This window comes from Symphalangus syndactylus, chromosome 17, assembly GCF_028878055.3.
Source record: "Symphalangus syndactylus isolate Jambi chromosome 17, NHGRI_mSymSyn1-v2.1_pri, whole genome shotgun sequence".
NCBI classification, from domain to species: Eukaryota; Metazoa; Chordata; class Mammalia; order Primates; family Hylobatidae; genus Symphalangus; species Symphalangus syndactylus.
In genome coordinates, this window is record NC_072439.2 from 71,468,587 (window position 1) to 71,495,428 (window position 26,842).

General features: G+C 42.6%; 1 protein-coding gene across 1 annotated transcript in view; it reads right to left on the reverse strand.

Annotated features, from left to right (window-relative positions):
• Positions 1 to 125: 125 nt before the first annotated feature.
• LRRC31 (leucine rich repeat containing 31) overlaps positions 126 to 26,842 on the reverse strand; it is a 111,420-nt gene continuing 84,703 nt past the window's right edge. Inside the window, exons 3-10 of the mRNA XM_063619964.1 lie at positions 23,887 to 24,030; positions 22,776 to 22,943; positions 12,591 to 12,758; positions 12,222 to 12,387; positions 10,698 to 10,897; positions 7,510 to 7,677; positions 3,905 to 4,072; positions 126 to 833 (exon numbers count right to left, since the gene is read on the reverse strand). Coding sequence (XP_063476034.1) covers positions 502 to 833; positions 3,905 to 4,072; positions 7,510 to 7,677; positions 10,698 to 10,897; positions 12,222 to 12,387; positions 12,591 to 12,758; positions 22,776 to 22,943; positions 23,887 to 24,030 — 1,514 coding nt within the window. The 3' untranslated portion in view covers positions 126 to 501. The remainder of the gene's footprint in view (positions 834 to 3,904; positions 4,073 to 7,509; positions 7,678 to 10,697; positions 10,898 to 12,221; positions 12,388 to 12,590; positions 12,759 to 22,775; positions 22,944 to 23,886; positions 24,031 to 26,842) is intronic.

Below are 26,842 nucleotides of genomic sequence, written 5' to 3' on the forward strand. Positions count from 1 at the left end.
ATAGAAGGGTACACTTTCTGATAAAAACCTACATAGACCACATTAAGATACATATAGTAATAGTAATGATACATGAAACTATTAGACAGCTAGTGCCTTTCACGTTAGAATTACACACACACACACACACACACACACACACCCCTTTATATTTAGAACATTTAACTTGTAGGAAAAGAAGAGGCAAAACATTTCTGGGCAAGACAAAAGCAGTTGCAGTACCAAAATCTAAACACTTTTGGCAAGGCTTCTAAACAGCAAATGAACTAATTATATATCCACAACAAATCCATTGAAGAATGCCATTTTTGTTTCGTAAGACAGAGAATAATGGCCTGCTCATATTAGATATTATAAATATACATATATTTACAAAGCTCTTGTAATACAAGTCCCATTAAACGGCCCAGAAGTTGAAATTCAGTTCATGACTCTGGAATTCGTTTAGGTTCTTTTCCTTTGGAGAATGGTTTGTAGCTTAGTAGGACATGGGAAATCAGTTTACTGAAACCCACCATGGTCAAAGTGAATGCTTCTTTTTTTATCTTGGTCAAAGCATTCTAGTTCTTCCTCCTGTGAAGCTGGGAGAATCCATCTTTTCATTCCTATCTCAGTGATCTGAGGAAGTTTGGTCACAGCATATAACAAGTGTCTAAACCATTGTCCACAATCTCGAAAATTTGATGGTCGAAGGCTAATATCCAGCTCGATTAGCTCTTTGAGGAACCGCAAGTTTTGGCAGAACATGGTCCACCCTGCATCACAGATGCTGTCATTGTAGCTCAGGTCCAGCTTTTGCAGTTTGGCCAGATGACCCATCTGTAAGACCGATGCTGAAAAACAAAGTCACTCTAAATGCTAATATGCAAGAATACTGTCTGCCATGGCTATTCCCATTTCCCATAACACTATCTCCAGGAATAGTAATGACAAGATTAGTAATTAGTAATGATTTGTTATTAGTAGCTTTATTCAGGACATCTGAAATTAGTAACAGATTTCTTCTCTGTACATCCCATCTACAGCTTTTTTTATTTCTTTTTCCAAATCCCAACCCAACAATTTTTTTTTGTCAAGTTCCTGCTCTCTGTTCCACTGAAGTCCCAGCTCTTCCTACAGATTTTCTCTAATTAAATGTAAAGAGTGATGGCTCATTGGCTTTAACTAAGGACCATTTGTTAACCAAAACAATTTTGAAAAAGAACAAAGAATACTTATACTACTTCATTTCAAGACTTACTATAAAGTTTCAGCAATCAAGACAGTGTGATATTGGTAAAATAAGAGACACACAGATCAATAGAACAGAATTGAGAGACCAGAAGTAGGCCATCACAAATATGGCCAATTGATTTTTGACAAAAATATAAAGGCAAATCAATGGAGAATGGATAGTCTTTTCAACTAATGGCACTCAAATAATCAGACAGTGATATGCAAAAACATTAGCCTCATACTTTGTATAAAAATTAACTCAAAATAGGTAATAGGTCAAAATATAAAAGGCAAATACAAAGCTTTAAGAAAAAATATGGAAAAAATCTTTGAGAACTTAGATTTGCAAAACGCTCTAAGACGCAATACAAAAAAACTCTATTCATCAAATTAACAAATTGATAAATCTTTATCAAAACTGAAAGCTTTGCTCTGCAAAAAAAACACTATCAAGAGAATGAAAAGCCAGTGGGACAGACCCAGAGAAAATAATAGCAAATTATATTTCTGATAAAGGACTTTCTTGTATTCAGAAAAATCTAAAAAACTCTCCAAACTCATCAATAAGAAAACAAACAATCCAATTTTTAAAATTAGGCAAAAGATTTAGAACAGACATTTCACCAAAGGAGCTAAGAAATGAAAATACACACATAAAAAGATGTTTGACGTCATTGGTAATTAGGGAAACGCAAATTAAAATCACAATGTTTTGTCCCCATCTCCTAATTACAATCATTTTTGCTGTAACACTTGTTTTGAAAACACAAGTTTATTTCAATGAGATTGAAATGTCAGGAAACAATCTGAGCATAATGCAAATTTCTTGTTTGCATTATGCACTATTTGTCCACAGGAAACACTAGGTGAACATATAAAACTGTCCCCAGCTGAATTGAGCTGCATATAGAAATAAAAAGTATGGGCACGGTGGCTCACACCTGTAATCCCAGCACTTTGGGAGACCGAGGTGGGTGGATCATCTGAGGTCAGGAGTTCGAGACCAGCCTGGCCAACAGGGCGAGACCCCGTCTCTAACAAAAATACAAAAATTAGCCAGGCATGGTGGCACGCCCCTAATCCCACCTACTCGGGAGGCTGAGGCAGGAGAATCTGTTGAACTCGGCAGGCGGAGGTTGCAGTGAGCCAAGATCATGCCACTTCACTCCAGCCTGGGTGACAGAATGAAACTCTGTCTTAAAAAAAAAAAAAAAAAAAAGAAAGAAAGAAAATGCAGACATGCACACACCTCATAAGGACAACAACCCTCATCTCTCCACATACCCTCTTTCCACCAATGGAAGTGTGGACAGACCACTTCTACAAACTTCAGGTCTTTCTCAGGGGAAACTGTAATATTTGCTCATTTCTTAACTATTTAATATGTAAAACTGTATTGCTATTTTTCATAGCTTCTGTTTTTTAAAATATGCCACTGATGAAGTGTTTGAATGCGGTGCTTCCCACCGTAAGTCCTGTGGTCATTACTGAATAATTCTTGCATAACACATGATCTTTAGGTCCATGTGCCGTGTCATAGCAAAACTGACTAATAAATACACTGAGAACACAGATACAACTACCTGGAGTGACTGTTCTGGCCCTTCATTTGGAGGCGCGCTCATTGCTTTGGAATTCTGTTAGCTGATGGCTGAATAGTGATTGGAGTGTGGGGACAAGGCTAGGTGGGAGACAGAGAGAGTACTCTGATTCATTGTTTTATAATGGGAAAGTGGAAACATAGAATGAGGTTTTTTGTTTTGTTTTTTGAGAAGGAGTTTCACTCCTGCTGCCCAGGCTGGAGTGCAGTGGCGCGATCTCAGCTCACTGCAACCTCGGCCACCCAGGTTCAAGCGATTCTCCTGCCTCAGCCTCCTGAGTAGCTGGGATTACAGGCATGTGCCACCACGCCCTGCTAATTTTGTATTTTTAGTAGAGATGGGGTTTCTCCATGTTGGTTAAGCTGGTTTTGAACTCCTGGCTTCAAGTGATCCGCCAGCCTCGGCCTCTCAAAGTGTTGGGATTACAGGTGTGAGCCACCACGCCCGGCCACATAGAATGATTTTAGGGAATATTTGGGTAGCCTCAATCCCACAGTGCAAAAGTTATTCCTTATTCAATTATCTTTCCATCTTTCTAGACTGACATGGACGAAGGGTCAGATTGTTACTACAGTATGACTTTAACCCTCTCATCTTTTTCTAATAGAGAGAAGGAGCCTCTAATCAAAGCCATCAGCAGTCTAATATCTATGAGAAGTGATACCTGTATTTCAGTTACAGTGATAATCAGTTTCCTGTTTAAATAAAAGCATTTAAATTAAAGAGTCAATTTAAAGGAAAAGTTAAGTAATAGTGCTGGAACCATGCGGATGGGTGAGATGTAGATGACTGAAGTGGGAACACTCATGGACCGCGGAGGTGTGGAACAGAGCTGTTTGCCTTTCAGGAACCTCCCCACCTATCTATATCCATATCCTTTTAGGAAATGCCTTCCACTGTCATGTGGTTTTAGAATTGCCTTTGCTCATTTTAAGTAGACCTCTCGGCAGATATTGGGGAGAAGGTAATTTGAACAGAGGGCTTCACCCCAGGTCTGGTACCTCCCCCACCTCCCCACCCGGTGCTTTGCAGGGGCGGCACCCTTTGCTCTGTGTGCCAAGACCGCTTGGGAACAAGTAGATACACACCCAGGAGAGCCACGTCGTCTGTCACCAGGGAACAGCTGCTCAGCCTCAGCACTTGAAGAGACATGGAAAGCTTTAGTGTTTCCAGAAGCAGCTTTAAGTTGCCACCAACACACTTGTTCCAAGAAAGGTTGAATACTTCCAGAGCAGAGAGGTGAACAGAGGCTTCAGCTGAAAGTGATAAAGATACGAACAGCAGTAATTTAGGTTTTCTTACAGATCACAGGCTTTGGATTTGAGGAAACTGGTCTGGGACAACACATTAATATAACTGGGATTGAGAAAGTTGTAGAGACCATTTTCTTCTGCCTTAAATTTATGGCCTCAATTTATGTTGTCTGTTTTTTGTTTTGAGACGGAGTCTTGCTCTGTCACCAGGCTGGAGTGCAGTGGTGCCATCTTGGCTCACTGCAACCTCCACCTCCCGGGTTCAAGTGATTCCCCTGCCTCAGCCTCTCAAGCAGCTGGGACTACATGTGCGTGCCACCACACCCAGCTAATTATTTTTGTATTTTAATAGAGACGCTGTTTCACCATATTGGCCAGGATGGTCTTGATCTCCTGACTTGGGATCCACCAGCCTTGGCCTCCCGAAGTACTGGGATTACAGGCGTGAACCACCGTGCCTGGCGTGTTGTCTGTTTTTATTTGGGGAAATATTGGAAACTTTAGCAAAGCAAAACTTGATAAATTGGAATTCACTGTCCATCTGGGGTTTCTTTCCTTCACTTCACATGTAGGAAGGAGAAAGAGGCAAAGTGCTTGGACAGCTAGTCAAGATTTCCAGAATGTGTCCTGGTTGGTACATCTTTCACTGCACAGTCACTGCTGAGATTCAGGTGGGGGCAAGCCTCCCTCAGAGTCTGAAATACCAAAACGTATTTGTATTTACTTCACTGCAATTACTGCAGGAAAGGAAAGTAACTAATGTATTTTGGAAAGATTTTTAAAGAAAAGTAAAAGATTTTCTGCTTAATTCTCAGTTGCCCCCAATGTTAAAATTAACCGGAATATCTTATTCCCAAGTTAATCGCATTTTAATCTATTCTGCCTTCCTTCTAGAGAATAATGTGTTCAAGGGGAAAATATATATTCTTTTATAATATCTAGTAAGAAAATCCTTACAGAGATCTACATTAAGGAGAAATGGAACTTTTTCTTCTAAAAGTGATGTAGGGAAATATATATTTGCTTCATTTACTTAATTCAAATTGAATGGTAGATTTGTGTCAGATGATATAATGTAGTGTAACACCTAGTTGATCATGATTCATTGATTGTGCAGCTAGAATTAGAAACAGCTGTACCTTCTAATGTCTGCAATTCCTTTAAAAAAAAAATATTTTCCCAGAATGGGCAACATAGTAAAACTCCATCTCTACCAAAAATACAAAACTTGGCCAGGTGTGGTGGCATGTTCCTGTAGACCCAGCAGCTACTGAGGAGGCTGAGATGGCATGATCGCTTGAGCCTAGGAGGTCAAGGCTACAGTGAGCCATGATAGTGCCACTGCACTCCAGCCTGGACAGCAGAGCAAGACCCTCCCAAAGTACTGGGATTACAGGCGTGAGCCACTGTGCCTGACCCAAGTCCATGGTTCTCTACTGGGGGTTAGTCATCTAGCTACCCTCTGCCCAGCATGTACCAAAATTCCATGATCACAAAAGAAAAGCTCATGTTCAGCATAAACCATGTTGTTTATGCAAACAGGTTAGGCACAAACCACCCTTATCAGTTAGGAAATGGTATGAACACCCCCAGATTCCAAGTTCTGGGATATCAGCTGAGAGCCAGCCTTTCTGGTTGATAGCAGGCCTTTCTAGGGATAGCAGCATCAGGCCTGCCATGTTAACTCTTTTTTGCCCCCATACACGTGATTGGAGTTGTTGGATTTGGGTGATTCCTGGATAATGCTAAAAATGGAGTCCTTCTCTCCAACCCTCTCACCAGTGTTTTTTATCAGTTGGCACTTCCTTAAAAATGAATTGTACGGTCAACCAGACAAGGGCTATTATTAATGAAATAAATGCATTAAATTCATAAAAATGAGTAGCTATTTATTATTATACATTAATAAAAATAAATGCATATTATTTACCCCCACATTTGAAGGACTCTATATTTAGGGCATTCTTGCCCTCCTTCTCAGCCTGAGTATTTTGCTCAGCCCGAGTGTTTTGCTCAGCTCCCATAGACTTGGTCCTCACCATGCCCTGCTCCCAGCGCTCCCTCAGCATCATTCAACTCATTGTCCACATGTCTGGATGGGGAAACGTCCCAGGATACGTAGCCTTCAGCCCTGCTGTTCTAGGGCCCATGGACCCACCAGACAAGTCTACAGGTATGCTTGAAGGGGTGCCTGTGAGCTCCCTAAAACTGATTACAGTTATTCTGTGGGGAAGAGTGTGGTACATTTTCTGGATCCAAAACATCTGGAATTAGACTGCCTGAAATCAAATCCTGGCCCTGGCTCTTATGACCTTGGGTTACCTCATGTACTTAACATCTCTGTGCTTCAGTTTCCTTGTGTGCAAAATATAAAATGGAACAACGGCACATGCCTTATACAGTTGTAAGAGTTAAGTTGGTGAATGCATGTAAAGTTCTTGGAAAGGGGCCTGGCACATAGGATATGCTCAATAAATGTCAGTTGTTAAGTTCTGCCCATTTGGTGACAAGTGCAGTGTCAGCAAGTAAGAGGAGATATTTTGAAACAAAGAGACTTGGTAGCACTTTTCCAAATCGATCACCCAGGGAAGCAGTAGTTTGTGCACACAGTGCCGGGGTCCCCAACGCCACCTCCCTTTACTTGCTAACACTAAACTTGTCACCAAATGGGCAGAACTTTCAGATTCAGTAGGTTGCTGATGTAGGCTGGGGTATATCTGTGACCTTAAGGCATGCCCAGATTCCTGAGAGAGCACATAAATCCTGTGGGGAGTGATTGCTTGGCAGTTAGCTAGGCTCATGCTCTAGTAAATGGCTCACTTCCCCATCAGATCCACAGCAATCCCAACTCATATGGACACCTCCACAAAATTACAAGTTACCATGGATGTGGTTGTCCCAGGTTGGTTATATACACGTTAAATTTTAAATGTTAAATCTGCACATACCAAGGCCAGACACGGTGGCTTACACCTATAACCCCAGCACTTTGGGAGGCCCAGGAGGGTGGATCACTTGAAGTCAGCAGTTTGAGACCAGGCTGGACAACATGGTGAAACCCTGTCTCTACTAAAAATACAAAAATTAGTCAGATATGGTGACGTGCACCTGTGATCCCAGCTACTCGGGAGGCTGAGGCAGGAGAATCGCTGAAACCTGAGAAGCGGAGGTTGCAGTGAGCCAAGGTCGCGCCACTGCACTCCAGTCTGGGTGACACTCTGTCTCAAAACACAAACAACAACAACAACAAAAACCCCTGCACATACTAGAATCATTTTTATGGACTTTCAGAAGGTCACTTTTAAGAAGGCATATGTCCTGAAAAGAAGACAAATTAGTACTTCGCAAACTGGCTGAGCCTTGGAATGAAACGCAGAGAAAAAGAAGTCTCCCTCTCACATCATTGCATGGTTCCTGCAGGGATCTGGGAAATCTCTTACCGAGAGCTGTAAAAGTCTCCCTCTCCAAAGCACAGTTGTTGATAACTAATGACTTCAGTGCAGGTAAAAATCGGAGCCTGCTGAGTAAGTTTTCAGAAGAACTGCCCATCTTTTTGTTGGCTGATAAATCCAATTCTTGAAGATTTGAGAGTAAAGGAATGACCTGAGCTGTTAAAAATATGAACAGTGACATGTTTTAGGCACCATCTCACAGAGCGTCTTCTGGGTGTTTGGTTCCCACAATCTGTTTAAACTGTCAGTCAATACAGCTCTCCCCAACCCGGCCCTCCCTCCCTTATACACCCCAAACCAGCCTCTTCCCAGCATGCTGCTTGGGCTTTCTTACTTCCAAGACCTTTTCAGGCTAGAAGAGCAAAGGCTGTGGAGACAGAGAACTAGATCTTGGATCTGCTACTAAAGAACTGTGTGATTTTGGACAAGTTAATTAACCTCTCTGAACCTTAAACTCTCAACTCTAAAAAACTCTTAGCCCTCTCGGCAGGGCACAGTGGCTCACTGCCTGTAATCCCAGCACTTCGGGAGGCCAAGGCAGGTGGATCACGAGGTCAGGAGATCAAGACCATCCTGGCTAACACGGTGAAACTCCGTCTCTACTAAAAAAAAAAAACAAAAAAATTAGCCAGGCATGGTGCCAGGCGCCCATAGTCCCAGCTACTCGGGAGGCTGAGGCAGGAGAACAGTGTGAACCCGGGAGGCGGAGCTTGCAGTGAGCCAAGGTTGCGCCACTGCACTCCAGCCTGGACGACAGAGCGAGACTCCATCTCAAAAAAAATAAATAAATAATCTCTTAGCCTTCTCTATTTCACTTGGTCATTGGGAAGGTAAAATGACTTGGTAAAGGTAAAGTGCTTGGTATAGTGCCTGGCATATACTAACTGCTCAATTAATGTTTGAAATTATAATTCTTTTCTCAGAATGTAAATACCAGTAAGGCAATGAAAACAAGCAATCAGAAGAGACACCTGTTGGTAACGGCACTGGGTCCCGAAGGGCCCAGCTAGGAATTACCCTCATTCGCTATCTTTTGGCTACTTTTCTGGCCTTTGCCCCAACTCTTACCAAGGCAGAAAATGCAGTATGCTGGATCTCTACAAAGCTGGCTTACCTCCTCAAAGCCTTCCAGGGTCACCCACACCAAAGTAACCCCTTGGTCACTATCACATCACCATATTTTATTTTCACAACACCCAGCATTATTTGATATTTTCTTGTTGATGTATTTGTTTTCTGTCTTCCCTCACTAAAGGCAAGCTCTGTGTTATAGGAACTATCTCACTCCCAGAATGGGGATCAGTACCTGGAACATCAGAGGTACAAATGTTTGTGGGAAGAGGGAGAGAGGTCGGGGAAAGAAAGGGGAAAGGCAGGGAAGGCAGATAGATGGGCACTTGTAAAGTCAACAGGTGTAACTATTTCTCCCTCTTCCAATCCCCTCAGCACTTTGTATTTCGCCATGTAGTTTGGATATGCGTCGGTTTACTCCTGCCCCTGCCATACCTAAGCTCCCTGAGAGTTGGGATTTTCTGTAGCCCCTGGCACGGTGCCCCACACCATTAGAGGACTCATCAGTAGTTATTGCTTAAAGGATCTATAATTCCATTTCTTTGGAGCGATTTACAATGATCGGATAAAAGAATGTTCAATTATTTAACAGCATAAAGTATAAAGCAGGATGTATTTTCATTTCCATCTTTTCAGAATTAAGCAGAAGGAAAGCAATGCAATTCATTACAGTTATCAAATGATTATTAGTTTTCCAGGGCCATTCACCCATGTCAGTGGCTATGAACCCAGGTAAGGAAAGCTTAGTCCTCCGTTATACTAGTGGGAACAATTGAGGTTCTCCAGCACTGAGGAGCAAAATGAGATGTGGTATTCATGTTATTTAGTTGTACCAAGGGAATTTGGTGGGCTAATAACTCATGAATGTCTTTCTAGGTATGACACTCAGGCTATGATAAGTAAAGGGGATGGTAAGAACCCATAATGCTCCATGCAAAGCTCAAAAAGGGATTATTTTGTCATTTTAAAATCTTCATGAAAGCCTTGAACTCTTCCCATTTTCCCAAATTGAGAGATAAGAGTCTGAAAGATAATTTAGCAGGTTTAAAAAGATAAATGTGTTAGACCTAGAAACATATTTTACGGTCTTCCTCCCCAAATTGTACTATAAACAACCAAAAACTTACTTTTATTCTCATTGTACACTCATTCATTCATTCATTCACATATTCAACATGCATTTACTTGGTGCCAACTACGTGCAGGTGCCTGTGCTTGAGCAGTGGGGAGATGCTAAACGAGACACCGCTAGCCTGGAATTGCCCATGACCTAGAGAGAGAGCATTGGCAAAGGGCCCGAGGCCAGAGCATGCCTGGCATGTCTGAGAATCAGCAAGGGCAGGGGCCAGGGTGGAGTCAGGGAGGAGGAGGGGGAGTGAATGAAGTCAGAGTGACAGAGGACAGGGAGACCATTTGAGCTCTTGCAATAATCTAAGCATGAGATAACTGTGGCCTGGACCAGGGTAGTGGAGGTCTACATGGTGAGCCACGGTCAGATTCTGGATGTACATTGAAGGCTTATTGTGGCCACAGATGGGATAAAGCCCTTAATCTCAAGGCTACATTTGCTCTGTTTGTTATGGGAAATTGCATTTATATAGGACATGTTGTAATTACAGAACTATGTTTGCAGTAGGAAAATAAGTGTAGTTGCCCAAAGCAGTAACGTACAGCCATGACGCACCACCCCGCTGACTCTTTTTCTGTAACTTCGTTTGTATCTGAGTGGCTTGACTTCACTTGTTATTCAGAAAGCCTCAATACCCTTTGTGTTGGCATTTGGTTACAGGTATGTAACCTGTTTGTAATCAACTTTGTGACACTAAGAGATTTATTTCTAAACAGCAACACAAATTCAAAATTTTCCCTAAGTGCCAAATCTATCATTTGCAGACATGTATAGGTGGAACTGAGATTCACTAACATTTACTGGGCGTTTAATGCATGCCAAGTACTACGTTGGGGCATTCACAGAACTTTTATGAATTGATCTTTCCAATAACTTCATAAGAAGTAAATTTAAGTGTACATATTAAAATTTCCAAGTTTCCAAATATAGGCCAAGTTTCCAAAAGTCTTTCCTTTGCTCAGCAATATATACTTACTCAGTGACATCACGTCATCTGCTGTTAGTGAGCACTGGTGAAGATCTAGGACTTGCAGATGCTTTAGCATGACCAACTGAGCCGGCAAGTCTTCAAAACCTCCACTTAGATCCTTATTGCAGGAAAGATCTAATTTCCTCAGCTCACCCAAATACCTAAAAGCAGCATCTACAAAGAAAGTCAGAATCCCATTCTGATAGCTGGACACAGTGGTGTACCTATAGTCCCAGCTGCTTGGGAGACCAAGGCGGGAGGATTGCTCGAGGCCTGGAGTTCGAATCCAGCCTGGGCAGCATAGTGAGATCCATCTCTTAAAAAAAGAAAAACCAGGCTGGGCGTGATGACTCCCATCTGTAATCCCAGGACTTTGGGAGGCTGAGAGGGTGGATCACGGGGTCAGGAGTTCAAGACCAGCCTGGCCAAGATGGTGAAACCCCATCTCTACTACCATTCTGACATATTGCAAGGTGGTAAGAAGGTGTGGAACAGGGGTGGGGCCGTGGTGCAGTAAGGGAGGCTGAGGGAACACACTGTGTTCACAAAAGACAAAAGGAGGAATAAGTGTAGACTTCCTACCATCTGGCCCTCTGTGGACCTGACCATGATTTCACACACACGCTCCCTAAGATCTGCATACATTGCCAAGGGTTTTGACATGAATCCTGCAACTACACTTGAGTATCCTCTCCTATTATACTTGAGCACTGGAGTTTACATAGATTTTTAGACTTATTCAAGCTGCCGGTGAATATTACAGGTTCTGTAAGTTGAAGGGGAAACACAGTATCATTTCCTATTCTCCATTAATATGGATACTATATACAGGGGAGTAAGTTTTAACTGCGGACGCCATCGAAGCCATTCTTTTTATCAGTACCGATTCCTTCCTACTACTGAGCATAAAATAATGCTGACACTTTCAAAAGAGAAAACCTAGTAGTTCTAGCAGCAAAGAAACTTTATTTTTCCCAGTGTTTATCTCAACCTAAAATATACTGGCCTTTTCAGAGTCAGTCATGTTAAAGGCTTATTTTTATAATCATGAAAGCGTATGTTCTCTGTAAAATATTTAGAAAATAAATAAAATGTAAAAAAGATTTTTTTTTTTTGAGATGGAGTCTCTTTTGTCATCCATATCGGCTCACTGCAACCTCGCCTCCTGAGTTCAAGCGATTTCTTCTGCCTCAGCCTCCCAAGTAGCTGGGATTACAGGCACACGTGCCACCACGCCCAACTAATTTTTGTATTTTTAGTAGAGATAGGGTTTCACCAGTGTTGGCCGGGCTGGTCTCAAACTCCTGATCTCAAGTGATCTGCCTGCCTCAGCCTCCCAAAGTGCTGGGATTACAGATGTGAGCCACTGCGCTCAGCCTAAAGGAGATTTCAATTAACCATAATCTTATTCCCCAGCACAATCACTGTTTATATTTTGCTATATTTCCTAGTAACTTTTCAATATATATATTATATGTATAGTATATATATTTATACATGTAATCTTAAATCCAGCCATTGTTAACTCACCCAATATTTTGACAGTTTTGTGATAATCCACATGAATGTAACTTCAGTACTTTCAGATTTGAGGTGCTTTTTAATCCCTGAGCAATACTGTTCAGACTGCCAACAATGTCTCGGTTAATGGAAAGATCAAGTACTTCAAGACTTTGCAGCATAGGTAGAAGTTGACCTAGAAGGAAAGAAATCCAAATAAGAAGCGTATGTAGGAGGGGAGTGGAGTTTTACGTCACCTGGGGATATAGTGACGTAAAATTCCACTCTCCTCCTACATACCTTCTTTAAATTCAGGATAAGACAAAACACAGCAAACTTAGATTCCCAAGCTATCCAGTGGGCATCTTCACTTTTTTTTTCTCTTCAAATTCCACTTACCCAGAAATGTCCCATCTTCTGACGTGAGGGAGCAATCCACAAGCTCAATCATTTGTATCTTGCTCCCTTTTTGGAACTTCTGAAGGATCAGAGGCAAATTTCCTCCCACTTTACTGTTCCAAGACAAATTTAGCTCTTCAAGTTCAGGAATCATCTCAAGTGCTTCTCCTGTTAGCAAATGGCCCAAAAATTCTGTTGGTCACTAGTCAGAAAAGCAGGGAATTCATTTCAGAATCAGCACAACCATGATTAATGGAGTGTGGAAACTGGGCCAGGTACTGTCCTGTTTGGCACCGAGGAACAGAGAGAAGGAAAGAACCCAGTTCCTTCATAGCAGGGCATGCTTCTCTAGATTTACAGGCACAGTCATTCTAATCCCTCCAAAATTCCGAAGCCATGCGTATGAGCCCAACAATTGTTGTTGTAGAAAAATCCACCTATTGGTAGGGTGGTTTTAGGAAGCTGCTTTGGTGGTGGTTCATCTGCTTTCCCTTAGCCCTCCTCTCTGGGATCAGTATTTCTGAGAAGTTTGACCAAGGATAGAAATGAGGCAAAGCAGATAACTGGCCACCACAGAGGTAAAGCTCTCTCCAATGTCAAGAATATCACATGCCTATATATATATATATATACACACATACACACACACACACGTATATATATACACATATACATATATACACACACATATACATACATACATACATATATATATATATATATATGTGAGGAATATCACATGCAACCTGAGCTGACCACTACAGAGAGAAACTAATAACAGAGCATCAGGCACTAGAAGCTTATAACAGCCGTGCTGCCTTAAGGGGTAAACGAGGGTGCAGTGAAACAGGGATGAAAACCAACATTTCTGAAACCATTACACACAGGAAAGCTCCCAGGGCTGCAGAGTGGAGGCTGGGAGAGAATAGGAGAAGTGACCAGACAGATCCGCCCTTAGGAATGATTTTCACTGCCTTGGGGGTAGACACACGTGGAAAATGTACTTTCTCAATGTGCAAACAATTAAGCATCTGGCAAGTCCCCTGATCTAGAACCCTCTTTACTACCTGTCCCTGGGTTTGAACTTCTACCATTGTTTATTCATTCCATGGATTAAGGTTTTAGAAGTCCAGGAATCCCATGCTAAAATGTATATTCTCCAGGAGTTATAGCATCTTAAGCCAGCAATGAACAGGTATCATTTTTTGTGCTATTACCAGTCAATTGGGGGTGACTTTCTATAGCCCTGAGGTGTTCCCCAGGATCAGGGAGAAAGAGCTCATGATTGATTAGTTATGTCTGCAGTGGTCATGGTACTGGAGTGCCATGCATTTGCCACTTGGTACTAAACTATTATAATGGGTGTAACAATTTTGAAATGACTTCTGATTTATGTTCTTTTATCAAGAAGCCATTTATTTTCCGTATACCCCATCTGCATTAAGGCTGAGTGAAGAAGATAGAGTATGGGTGATAGGTAAGCCCCTCTTGATGGGAGAGGATGCAGAAGTCCTTCCAGAGAAGAAACAACTCTGGGAGAGGAAAAAGGGCACAAACATCAGAACAACAACAGTGCAGACTCCCTCCTCAACCAGGTAAGTTTGGAACAGGTCCCAGGGCAGAAATTTCATTTTCTTGTTTTCTAAGGATGGAGGATCAGGAAAAAGATCAGGTTAATCACAGAAAATAAGAAAGCTGTCTTTTCACATCTGAGTAATGGTATGTTAAAATTGTGAGTCCGCTGCACGATAACCAGCTGCTTAATATGGGGCTAAACTGATCATGTAAACCCATAGAAAAGTGGTTTTAGATGACAGAAAGGAGAAAGAAGGACTATGAGTTATTGAGCACCTATTATGCACCAGGCATGTAGTAGGTGCTTTACAGAAATTGTTGAATCCTTGCAACAATTTTTTGAGAGGGAGGTTATCCCTATTTCAGATATAAGAAAACCGAGGCTCAGAAAAGTTAAATTATTTGTTCATGTTCACAAAGCTAGTTAAAGGTGGCACTAGGGGCTGGGCATGGTGGCTTACGCCTGTAATCCTAGCACTTTGGGAGGCCAAGGCAGGCATATCACTTGAAGTCAGGAGTTCAAAACCAGCCTGGCCAGCACAGTGAAACCCTGTCTCTACTAAAAATACAAAAAAATTAGCCGGGCTTGGTGGTGCACGCCTATAATCCCAGCTACTTGGGAGGCTGAGGCAGGAGAATCACTTGAACCCAGAAGGCGGAGGTTTCAGTGAGCCAAGATTGCACCACTGCACTCCAGCCTGGGCGACAAGAATGAAACGCTGTCTCAAAAAAAAGGGGTGGGGGGGGTGTTGGGGGACGGGCACTAGGATTTGAAGTAGGATCCACTAAAAATACAAAATAATTACAAAAATTAGCCGGGAATGGTGGTGCATGCCTAAAATACAAAAAAATACAAAACATTAGCTGGGCATGGTGGTGCACTCCTGTAATCCCAACTACTTGGGAGGCTGAGGCAGGAGAATCACTTGAACGTGGAAGGCAAAGATTTCAGTGAGCCAAGATTGCACCACTACACTCCAGCCTGGGCGACCAGAATGAAACACCATCTCAAAAAAAAAAGGCCAGGGGGGTGGACACTAGGATTTGAAGTAGGATCTGGCCAACCTGAGATGTGTAATGTTTCTCCTCAGCTACAGGAAGCATGAGCTGGGGGATGTCAGCTGCCCCCATTTCCAGGAAGGGACTGACAAGCAGAGATATTTGGCATAAAATGTGTTGTTTTTACAGAAATCTTTAAATAGATGTAAACAATTAAAATAAGTCATGAAAATAAGAAACTTTACATCAAAAGAAGAATATAAAGTATCAAAGACATCCGATAAACCAGCAAGCATTTTAGTACAGCAGTTGGATAAGTAGAATGACTTCGTACAAATTTAATCCTATGTTCCATATATAAACTAACTTAATGGAGGTTCTAATTCTAGTTAAGCTATTAACTTAAAAATCTTGTTTTGTTTAATTTTTCAAAATGTGGGTGGGAAAATAGAAGACAGAAGTAATCTTTTGGAATTGTAAAAGAACTTAATTCTTGTCTACTCTAACTCCTCTATTTTACACATGAAGTAACTGAGACCCAGTGTCAGCATGTTTTACAGTAACCTCCATTTAAACTACATGAGGCTGGACATGATGGCTCATGCCTATAATCTCAGCACTTTGGGAGACCGAGGCGGGTGGATTCCCTGAGGTCAGGCGTTTGAGACCAGCCTGGCCAAATGGTGAAACCCCAATCTCTACTAAAAATACAAAAATTAGCCGGGTGTGATGGTTCACACCTGTAATCCTAGCTACTTGGAAGGCTGAGGCAGGAGAATTGCTTGAACCTGGGAGGCAGAGGTTGCAGCGGGCCGAGACTGCACCACTGCACTCCAGCCTGAGCAACAGAGTGAGCCTCCATCTCAAAAAAATAAAAATAAAAATAAATAAATAAATAAACTCCATGAAAGCAGGGACCTGGTCAGCCTTGTTCTTTTCTCTATCCACAGAGCTAGACACAGGCTTACATAGCTTTTTAGCAGTTATACAAATGCCCAATACAGCATAGTGCCCTTGACCATGATGCCCAATGGAGCAGGCAACAGAGATAGTTTGCCCTTGAGGATTCAGCTTGCAAAGGTGCATCAAGTGAATCTATCTTCTTCTTTTTTTTTTGGAGATGGGGTCTCGCTCTGTCACCTAGGCTGGCGTGTAGTGGCACGATCTCGGCTCACTGCAACTTCTGCCTCCCCAGTTCAAGCAATCCTCCTGCCTCAGCTTCCCGAGTAGCTGGGATTACAGGCGCCCACCACCACACCTGGCTAACTTTTTGTATTTTAGTAGAGACAGGGTTTCACCATGTTGCCCAGGCTGTTCTAGAACTTCTGAGCTCAGGCAATCCGCCGGCCTCAGCCTCCCAAAGTGTTAGGATTATAGGCGTGAGCCACGGCACCTGGCCAAATCCATCTTTTAAGAAATGCATTCGGGGTGGAGCCAAGATGGCCGAATAGGAACAGCTCCGGTCTCCAGCTCCCAGCCCCAGCGACACAGAAGACGGGTGATTTCTGCATTTCTGCTTGAGGTACCGGTTTCATCTCACTAGGGAGTGCCTAACAGTGGGTTCAGGACAGTCGGTGAAGCGCACTGTGCGCGAGCCGAAGCAGGGCGAGGCATTGCCTCACTCGGGAAGCACAAGGGCTCAGGGAGTTCCCTTTCCTAGTCAAAGAAAGGGGAAACAGACGGCACCTGGAATATCGGGTCAGTCCCGTCCTAATACTGCGCTTTTCCAACGGGCCTGGAAAACGGCACACTAGGAGATTGTGTCCCGCACCTGGCTTGGAGGGTCCTATGCCCACAGAGTCTTGCTGATTGCTAGCACAGCAGTCTGAGGTTACGCTGCAAGGCGGCAACGAGGCTGGGGGAGGGGCGCCCGCCATTGCCCAGGCTTGCTTAGGTAAACAAAGCAGCCAGGAAGCTCGAACTGGGTGGAGCCCACCACAGCTCAAGGAGGCCTGCCTGCCTCTGTAGGCTCCACCTCTGGGGGCAGGGCACAGACAACCAAAAACTCAGCGAGGACCTCCACAGCCTTAAATGTCCCTGTCTGACTGACAGCTTTGAAGAGAGTAGTGGTTCTCCCAGCACGCAGCTGGAGATCTGAGAACGGACAGACTGCCTCCTAAAGTGGGTCCCTCACCCCTGAGCAGCCTAACTGGGAGGCACCCCCCCAGTAGGGACAGACTGACACCTCATTCAACCGGGTACTCCTCTGAGACAAAACTTTCAGAGGAACTATCAGACAGCTGAATTTGTGGTCTCACGAAAATCCGCTGTTCTGCAGCCACCAGTGCTGACGCCCAGCCAAACAGGGTCTGGAGTGGACCTCTAGTAAACTCCAACAGACCTGCAGCTGAGGGTCTTGTCTGGTAGAAGGAAAATTAACAAACAGAAAGGACATCCACACCAAAAACCCATCTGTACATCACCATCATCGAAGACAAAAAGTAGACAAAACCACAAAGATGGGGAAAAAACAGACCAAAAAAACTGGAAACTCTAAAAAACAGAACACCTCTCCTCCTCCAAAGGAACGCAGTTCCTCACCAGCAACGGAACAAAGCTGGATAGAGGATGACTTTGATGAGTTGAGAGAAGAAGGCTTCAGACGATCAAACTACTCTGAGCTACGAGACGAAATTCAAAACAATAGCAAAGAAGTTAAAAACTTTGAAAAAAAATTAGAAGAATGGATAACTAGAATAACCAATGGAGAGAAGGGCTTAAAGGAGATGATGGAGCTGAAAGCCAAGTTTCAAGAACTACGCGAAGAATGCAGAAGCCTCAGTAGCAGATGCGATCAACTGGAAGAAAGGGTATCGCTGATAGAAGATGAAATGAATGAAATGAAGAGAGAAGGGAAGTTTAGAGAAAAAAGAATAAAAAGAAATGAACAAAGCCTCCAAGAAATTTGGGACTATGTGAAAAGACCAAACCTACGTCTGATTGGTGTACCTGAAAATGATGGGGAGAATGGAACCAAGTTGGAAAACACTCTGCAAGATATTATCCAGGAGAACTTCCCCAATCTAGCAAGGCAGGCCAGCATTCAGATTCAGGAAATACAGAGAACGCCACAAAGATACTCCTCGAGAAGGGCAACTCCAAGACACATAATTGTCAGATTCACCAAAGTTGAAATGAAGGAAAAAATGTTAAGGGCAGCCAGAGAGAAAGGTCGGGTTACCCACAATGGGAAGCCCATCAGACTAACAGCTGATCTCTCAGCAGAAACTCTACAAGCCAGAAGAGAGTGGGGGCCGATATTCACCATTCTTAAAGAAAAGAATTTTCAACCCAGAATTTCCTATCCCGCCAAACTAAGCTTCATAAGTGAAGGAGAAATAAAATACTTTACAGACAAGCAAACGCTGAGTGATTTTGTCACCAGCAGGCCTGCCCTAAAAGAGCTCCTGAAGGAAGCACTAAACATGGAAAGGAACAACCGGTACCAGCCCCTGCAAAAACATGCCAAATTGTAAAGACCATCGAGGCTAGGAAGAAACTATAGCAACTAACGAGCAAAATAACCAACTAACATCATAATGACAGGATCAGATTCACACATAACAATATTCACGTTAAATGTAAATGGGCTAAATGCTCCAATCAAAAGACACAGACTGGCAAACTGGATAAGGAGTCAGGACCCATCAGTGTGCTGTATTCAGGAAACCCATCTCACGTGCAGAGACACACATAGACTCAAAATAAAGGGATGGAGGAAGATCTATCAAGCAACTGGAAAACAAAAAAAGGCAGGGGTTGCAATCCTAGTCTCTGATAAAATAGACTTTAAACCAACAAAGATCAAAAGAGACAAAGAAGGCCATTACATAATGGTAAAGGGATCAATTCAACAAGAAGAGCTAACTATCCTAAATATATATGCACCCAACACAGGAGCACCCAGATTCATAAAGCAAGTCCTCAGTGACCTACAAAGGGACTTAAACTCCCACACAATAATAATGGGAGATTTTAACACCCCACTGTCAGCATTAGACAGATCAACGAGACAGAAAGTTAACAAGGATATCCAGGAATTGAACTCAGCTCTACATAAAGTGGACCTAATAGACATCTACAGAACTCTCCACCCCAAATCAACAGAATATACATTTTTTTCAGCACCACACCACACCTATTCCAAAATTGACCACATAGTTGGAAGTAAAGCTCTTCTCAGCAAATGTAAAAGAACAGAGATTATAACAAACTGTCTCTCAGACCACAGTGCAATCAAACTAGAACTCAGGATTAAGAAACTCAGTCAAAACCGCTCAACTACATGGAAACTGAACAACCTGCTCCTGAATGACTATTGGGTACATAATGAAATGAAGGCAGAAATAAAGATGTTCTTTGAAACCAACGAGAACAAAGACACAACATACCAGAATCTCTGGGACACATTCAAAGCAGTGTGTAGAGGGAAATTTATAGCACTAAATGCCCACAAGAGAAAGCAGGAAAGATCCAAAATTGACACCCTAACATCACAATTAAAAGAACTAGAAAAGCAAGAACAAACACATTCAAAAGCTAGCAGAAGGCTAGAAATAACTAAAATCAGAGCAGAACTGAAGGAAATAGAGACACAAAAAACCCTTCAAAAAATTAATGAATCCAGGAGCTGGTTTTTTGAAAAGATCAACAAAATTGATGGACCGCTAGCAAGACTAATAAAGAAGAAAAGAGAGAAGAATCAAATAGATGCAATAAAAAACGAAAAAGGGGATATCACCACCGATCCCACAGAAATACAATCTACCATCAGAGAATACTACAAACACCTCTATGCAAATAAACTAGAAAATCTAGAAGAAATGGATAAATTCCTCGACAAATACACCCTCCCAAGACTAAACCAGGAAGAAGTTGAATCTCTGAATAGACCAATAACAGGTTCTGAAATTGTGGCAATAATCAATAGCTTACCAACCAAAAAGAGTCCAGGACCTGATGGATTCACAGCTGAATTCTACCAGAGGTACAAGGAGGAACTGGTACCATTCCTTCTGAAACTATTCCAATCGATAGAAAAAGAGGGTATCCTCCCTAACACATTTTACGAAGCCAGCATCGTCCTGATACCAAAACCTGGCAGAGACATAACCAAAAAAGAGAATTTCAGACCAATATCCTTGATGAACATTGATGCAAAAATCCTCAATAAAATACTGGCAAACCGAATCCAGCAGCACATCAAAAAGCTTATCCACCATGATCAAGTGGGCTTCATCCCTGGGATGCAAGGCTGGTTCAACATACGCAAATCAATAAATGTAATCCAGCATATAAACAGAACCAAAGACAAAAACCACATGATTATCTCAATAGATGCAGAAAAGGCCTTTGACAAAATTCAACAACCCTTCATGCTAAAAACTCTCAATAAATTAGGTATTGATGGGACGTATCTCAGAATAATAAGAGCTATCTACAACAAACCCACAGCCAATATCATACTGAATGGGCAAAAACTGGAAGCATTCCCTCTGAAAACTGGCACAAGACAGGGATGCCCTCTCTCACCGCTCCTATTCAACATAGTGCTGGAAGTTCTGGCCAGAGCAATCAGGCAGAAGAAGGAAATAAAGGGTATTCAATTAGGAAAAGAGGAAGTCAAATTGTCCCTGTTTGCAGATGACATGATTGTATATCTAGAAAACCCCATTGTCTCAGCCCAAAATCTCCTTAAGCTGATTAGCAACTTCAGCAAAGTCTCAGGATACAAAATTAATGTACAAAAATCACAAGCATTCTTGTACACCAATAACAGACAAACAGAGAGCCAAATCATGAGTGAACTCCCATTCACAATTGCTTCAAAGAGAATAAAATACCTAGGAATCCAACTTACAAGGGATGTGAAGGACCTCTTCAAGGAGAACTACAAACCACTGCTCAATGAAATCAAAGAGGATACAAACAAATGGAAGAACATTCCATGCTTATGGGTTGGAAGAATCAATATCGTCAAAATGGCCATACTGCCCAAGGTAATTTATAGATTCAATGCCATCCCCATCAAGCTACCAATGACTTTCTTCACAGAATTGGAAAAAGCTACTTTAAAGTTCATATGGAACCAAAAAAGAGCCCGCATCGCCAAGTCAATCCTAAGCCAAAAGAACAAAGCTGGAGGCATCACGCTACCTGACTTTAAACTATACTACAAGGCTACAGTAACCAAAACAGCATGGTACTGGTACCACAACAGAGACATAGATCAATGGAACAGAACAGAGCCCTCAGAAATGATGCCGCATAGCTACAACTATCTGATCTTTGACAAACCTGACAAAAACAAGAAATGGGGAAAGGATTCCCTATTTAATAAATGGTGCTGGGAAAACTGGCTAGCCATATGTAGAAAGCTGCAACTGGATCCCTTCCTTACACCTTATACAAAAATTAATTCAAGATGGATTAAAGACTTATATGTTAGACCTAAAACCATTAAAATCCTACAAGAAAACCTAGGCAATACCATTCAGGACATAGGCGTGGGCAAGGACTTCATGTCTAAAACACCAAAAGCAATGGCAACAAAAGCCAAAATCGACAAATGGGATCTCATTAAACTAAAGAGCTTCTGCACAGCAAAAGAAACTATCACCAGAGTGAACAGGCAACCTACACAATGGGAGAAAATTTTGGCAACCTACTCATCTGACAAAGGGCTAATATCCAGAATCTACAATGAACTCAAACAAATTTACAAGAAAAAAACAAACAACCCCATCAAAAAGTGGGCAGAGGACATGAACAGACACTTCTCAAAAGAAGACATTTATGCAGCCAAAAAACACATGAAGAAATGCTCCTCATCACTGGCCATCAGAGAAATGCAAATCAAAACCACAGTGAGATACCATCTCACATCAGTTAGAATGGCCATCATTAAAAAATCAGGAAACAACAGGTGCTGGAGAGGATGTGGAGAAATAGGAACACTTTTACACTGTTGGTGGGACTGTAAACTAGTTCAACCATTGTGGAAGTCAGTGTGGCGATTCCTCAGGGATCTAGAACTAGAAATACCATTTGACCCAGCCATCCCATTACTGGGTATATACCCAAAGGACTATAAATCATGCTGCTATAAAGACACATGCACACGTATGTTTATTGCGGCACTATTCACAATAGCAAAGAGTTGGAACCAACCCAAATGTCCAACAACGATAGACTGGATTAACAAAATGTGGCACATATACACCATGGAATACTATGCAGCCATAAAAAATGATGAGTTCGTGTCCTTTGTAGGGACATGGATGAAACTAGAAAACATCATTCTCAGTAAACTATCGCAAGGACAAAAAACCAAACATCGCATGTTCTCACTCATAGGTGGGAATTGAACAATGAGAACTCATGGACACAGGAAGGGGAACATCACGCTCCGGGGACTGTTGTGGGGTGGGGGGAGGGGGGAGGGACAGCATTAGGAGATACACCTAATGCTAAATGACGAGTTAATGGGTGCAGGAAATCAACATGGCACATGGATACATATGTAACAAACCTGCACATTGTGCACATGTACCCTAAAACCCTAAAGTATAATAAAAAAAAAAAAAAAAAAAAGAAATGCATTCATCATACCCAGTGCTTGAACATCGTCAGTGGTAAGTCTGCAGCTACCCAGCCTCAAGATTTTTAACTTGCTGACCAGATGCATTTGCTGAGTAATGGAATGGAGGGTTCCACCTACAAAATCATTCCAGGAGATATCCAGTTCTTCCAAGTCTGGGAGAAAAGGCAGCAAGGCAACTAGAAGTGAACAGAAGAAAATACAGATATGTGTATGTGACTTGTGATTTGTAGTAAATAAAATGCAATGCCTACATACACAGGACATAGTTTTACACTGTAAGAGAATAGACAGGGGTGGACATGCTGACTTTTGGCAAAGCAGGGAGCCCTCAGCTGTACAATTGGAGAAATTGTGATGTTTACATTTCTATTTATTGGGATGTTTTCTATTTCTGCCAAATAACTGCAGTCTGAAAATGCAGGGGTGTGTCTGTAAGATTTCATACAGCCTCTTTTCCTAAACTCAGCTGAAGTCTTCAAAACTTGAGGAACGATCAATTAACTTGTTTTCCTTTTCCTTATTTTTTTTTTTTTTTTTTGAGACGGAGTCTCGATCTGTCGCCAGGCTGGAGTGCAGTGGTGAGATCTTGGCTCACTGCAACTGCCGCCTCCCAGGTTCAAGCAATTCTCTGCCTCAGCCTCCCGAATAGCTGGGATTACAGGCACCCGCCACCACGCCTGGCTAATTTTTGTATTTTTAGTAGTGACAGGGTTTCACCATCTTGGCCAGGCTGGTCTTGAACTCCTAACCCCGTGATTCACCCGCCTTGGCCTCTCAAAGTGCTGGGATTACAGGCATGAGCCACCGCGCCTGGCCTTTCTTTTTTTTTTTTTTTTTTTTAAAAAAAAAGGCTACTCTGGAGGCTGAGGCAGAAGAATGGCATGAACCTGGGAGGCAGAGCTTGCAGTGAGCTGAGATGCACCACTGCACTCCAGCCTGGGTAATAGAGCGAGACTCTGTCTCAAAAAAAAAAAAAAAAATAGCAATGCTATTTCTGCAAATTGTCTAGGACCACTCAGCAGACTTGGGGTTACTAGGTGGGCAGCTGAGTATGTTTTATCTGCTCATCTCAATGGAAAGGCCCTATCTTCCTCTATGCAAAGTCTACTGCATACAGACCCATTTCTTTCATGTCTGCTGTTGTTAATCCACGGTTATTCAAATCTAGACACCTGTTGACAGCCTTTTTGCCCAGCTTCTGCAGGAACTGATCATTTTTCTCCATACTGGATCTCAATTCCATTTCTGAACTGAGAGGCTTAGCTGTGTGACAAGCATAAAAAAGAATTCACTGTTAATGATGGATGTATTAAAGATGAATAGCGAGCACAGTCAGACAAGTGAAAAGACTGCATAACTTTGAATTGCTCTTTTATAAAAACCTCAACTCAGAGGCAGAGCCATTTACTAGGGACAAAGCTTAACTAACCACTGTTCCTGCCACCAGGTGCCCAGACACTGCTTCAGGAGCCTGAGGAACTCACTGGCTTTTCTATCATGACCTGACCTGGGCTTCACAGCATAAAGACAGAGCTGCATTCCTGGGTGAGAAGTAAACCTGTCAGCCCTGCTTTTGAGATGCTTGCTTACTTGAAGGGCACACATATCTTTGGTGGATGCAACTGCTAGGGAGGAAGCAGAGATACTCGCCTCCTCAAACCAAACAGGTGAAGAAGGTAAAGCATTGAAATCACCATCAAGGAGCTTCAAATGGCTACACGGAGTGAGTGGAATTCTTGCCGGTCAGTTCCTAGACCATTCAATTGGCAAACACAAATCCAGAGAAACTAAGCCTGCGAGAGCTTTTGCTTTTTCTCAACTACTGCCAGAAAGTGCATTTGGAAAGCCTCATTTGTCCTTCTTGTTATTAGGGACCATTGTGGCACCCTCACCGGCTTCCTCTGTAATAACACTATAATAACATGATAGTGGCTGGGAGCGGTGCCTCACACCTGTAATCCTAGCACTTTGGGAGGCTGAGGTGGGAGGATCATGAGGTCAGGAGATCGACACCATCCTGGCCAACATGGTGAAACGCCGTCTCTACTAAAATACAAAAAATTAGCTGGGTGTGGTGGTGCCCGCCTGTAGTCCCAGCTACTCAGGAGGCTGGGGCAGGGGAATCTCTCGAACCCAGGAGGCAGAGATTGCAGTAAGCTGAGATTGCGCCACTGCACTCCAGCCTGGCGACAGAGCAAGACTCCATCTCAAAAAAAAAAATGATAGCACTATAATAACAAAAAAGCTATCATTTTATTGAGCACCTATTATGTACTTGTTCTTTGCCTACTTGCAAGTGCCAGCATTTCTTTTTTCTTTCTTTTTTTTGGGGCGGGGATGGAGTCTCACTCTGTCACCCAGGTTAGAGTGCAATGGCACAGTCTCAGCTCACTGCAATCTCCACCTCCCAGGTTCAAGCAATTCTCCTGCCTCAGCCTCCTGAGTAGCTGGGACTACAAGTGCCTGCCACCACACCCGGCTAATTTCTGTATTTTTAGTAGAGACGGGGGTTCGCCATGTTGGCCAGGCTGGTCTCGAACTCCTGGACTCAGGTGATCCACCCACCCGGACTCCCAGAGTTCTGGGATTACAGGTGTGAGTCACCATGGCTGGCCAGGTGCCAGCATTTAAGACATACATAAAATACATCATACTTTTGTAAGGAAAAATGAATATACATGTACTGACAGTGATTTTAAAGTGGTTTTGTAAGTGAAATATACAATTTTAAACATATAGATTATGTATATTGAAATCCAATAGGAAATAATAAGTTCTGGAATGAGCAGTAATATTTTATTAACCCTGACAAAAAGATATAAGACCACATAGCTAAGAAGAAATACATTGGTACCAGTGAAAATTAAAAGATAGTAGGTTTGCAGTAGCAATAACTTTAGACCAAATGATTAGCAGGATAATAAAAACTACACCTCTAATCCACAGCAGTCTTGCGGCTTCCTGTTTGGTCTAAGAAAACCACACGTAGGATACTCGTCTTTGTTGGGATGCTTGGTGTTACCATATTTCACCAGTAGGAGGCAGCAGCATCCACCATTTAACCTTTCACTCTCACCTTCCTTTTTTTTTTTTTTTTTTGAGACGGAGTCTCGCTCTGTCGCCCAGGCTGGAGTGCAGTGGCGCCATCTTGGCTCACTGCAAGCTCCGCCTCCCGGGTTCACGCCATTCTCCTGCCTCAGCCTCTCCGAGTAGCTGGGACTACAGGCGCCCGCCACCACGCCCAGCTAATTTTTTTGTATTTTTAGTAGAGATGGGGTTCCACCGTGGTCTCGATCTCCTGACCTCGTGATCTGCCCGCCTCGGCCTCCCAAAGTGCTGGGATTACAAGCGTGAGCCACCGCGCCCGGCCTCACCTTCCATTTTTATGGCACATTGGATACAAGGTATTTAATTTTGGGTAGAGTTGCCAAATTTAGGAAAAACAACAACAGGATGCCCAGTTAAATTTAAATTTTAAATCAACAAGGAATTGTTTTATTGTATGTCTCGACTGTTGCATGTATTTTCTCTGGCAACCTTAATTTTGGGTAGGGCAGAGCAGAATTGCAGATGGGAGACAGGGAGGGACTGCCTCTCAGGTGCCAGCAAGTGCAGGACATTTTGTTTAAACGAGCCACAAACCATTTCATAGATTTGGAAACTTAGAGACACGATTAATTAGGAAGAAGCAGAGCCTGAATTTGAACGCAGAATAGTTTGTTCCAAAGCCTATAGTGTGTGTGTTTTATTTTTGTATTTAAACAAATTTCTCTGCATTGCATCTTATTGCTGTCTCTCTTTTGTTTTTAAGCTTTTTATCTCGACCTACAATCATCCTCAAGTTCCAGCCCCACCAAACCCACTCTTCTGTTTTCTCCTCAAGACACTGCTCTGTCAAGCATTTCCTTTACTGTCAAATGTTTGGAAAGAGTGGTTTCCACTTGCCGGCCCAACTCCTTCCCCGCATTTACAAGCTAACCCTCTACCTTCTGGCTGCTACACTCTTCTATCCAAATACATTGTTTCTCAAAGGTCACCAACGATAACCTACAAACTGACAGATGCAGAAATCTCT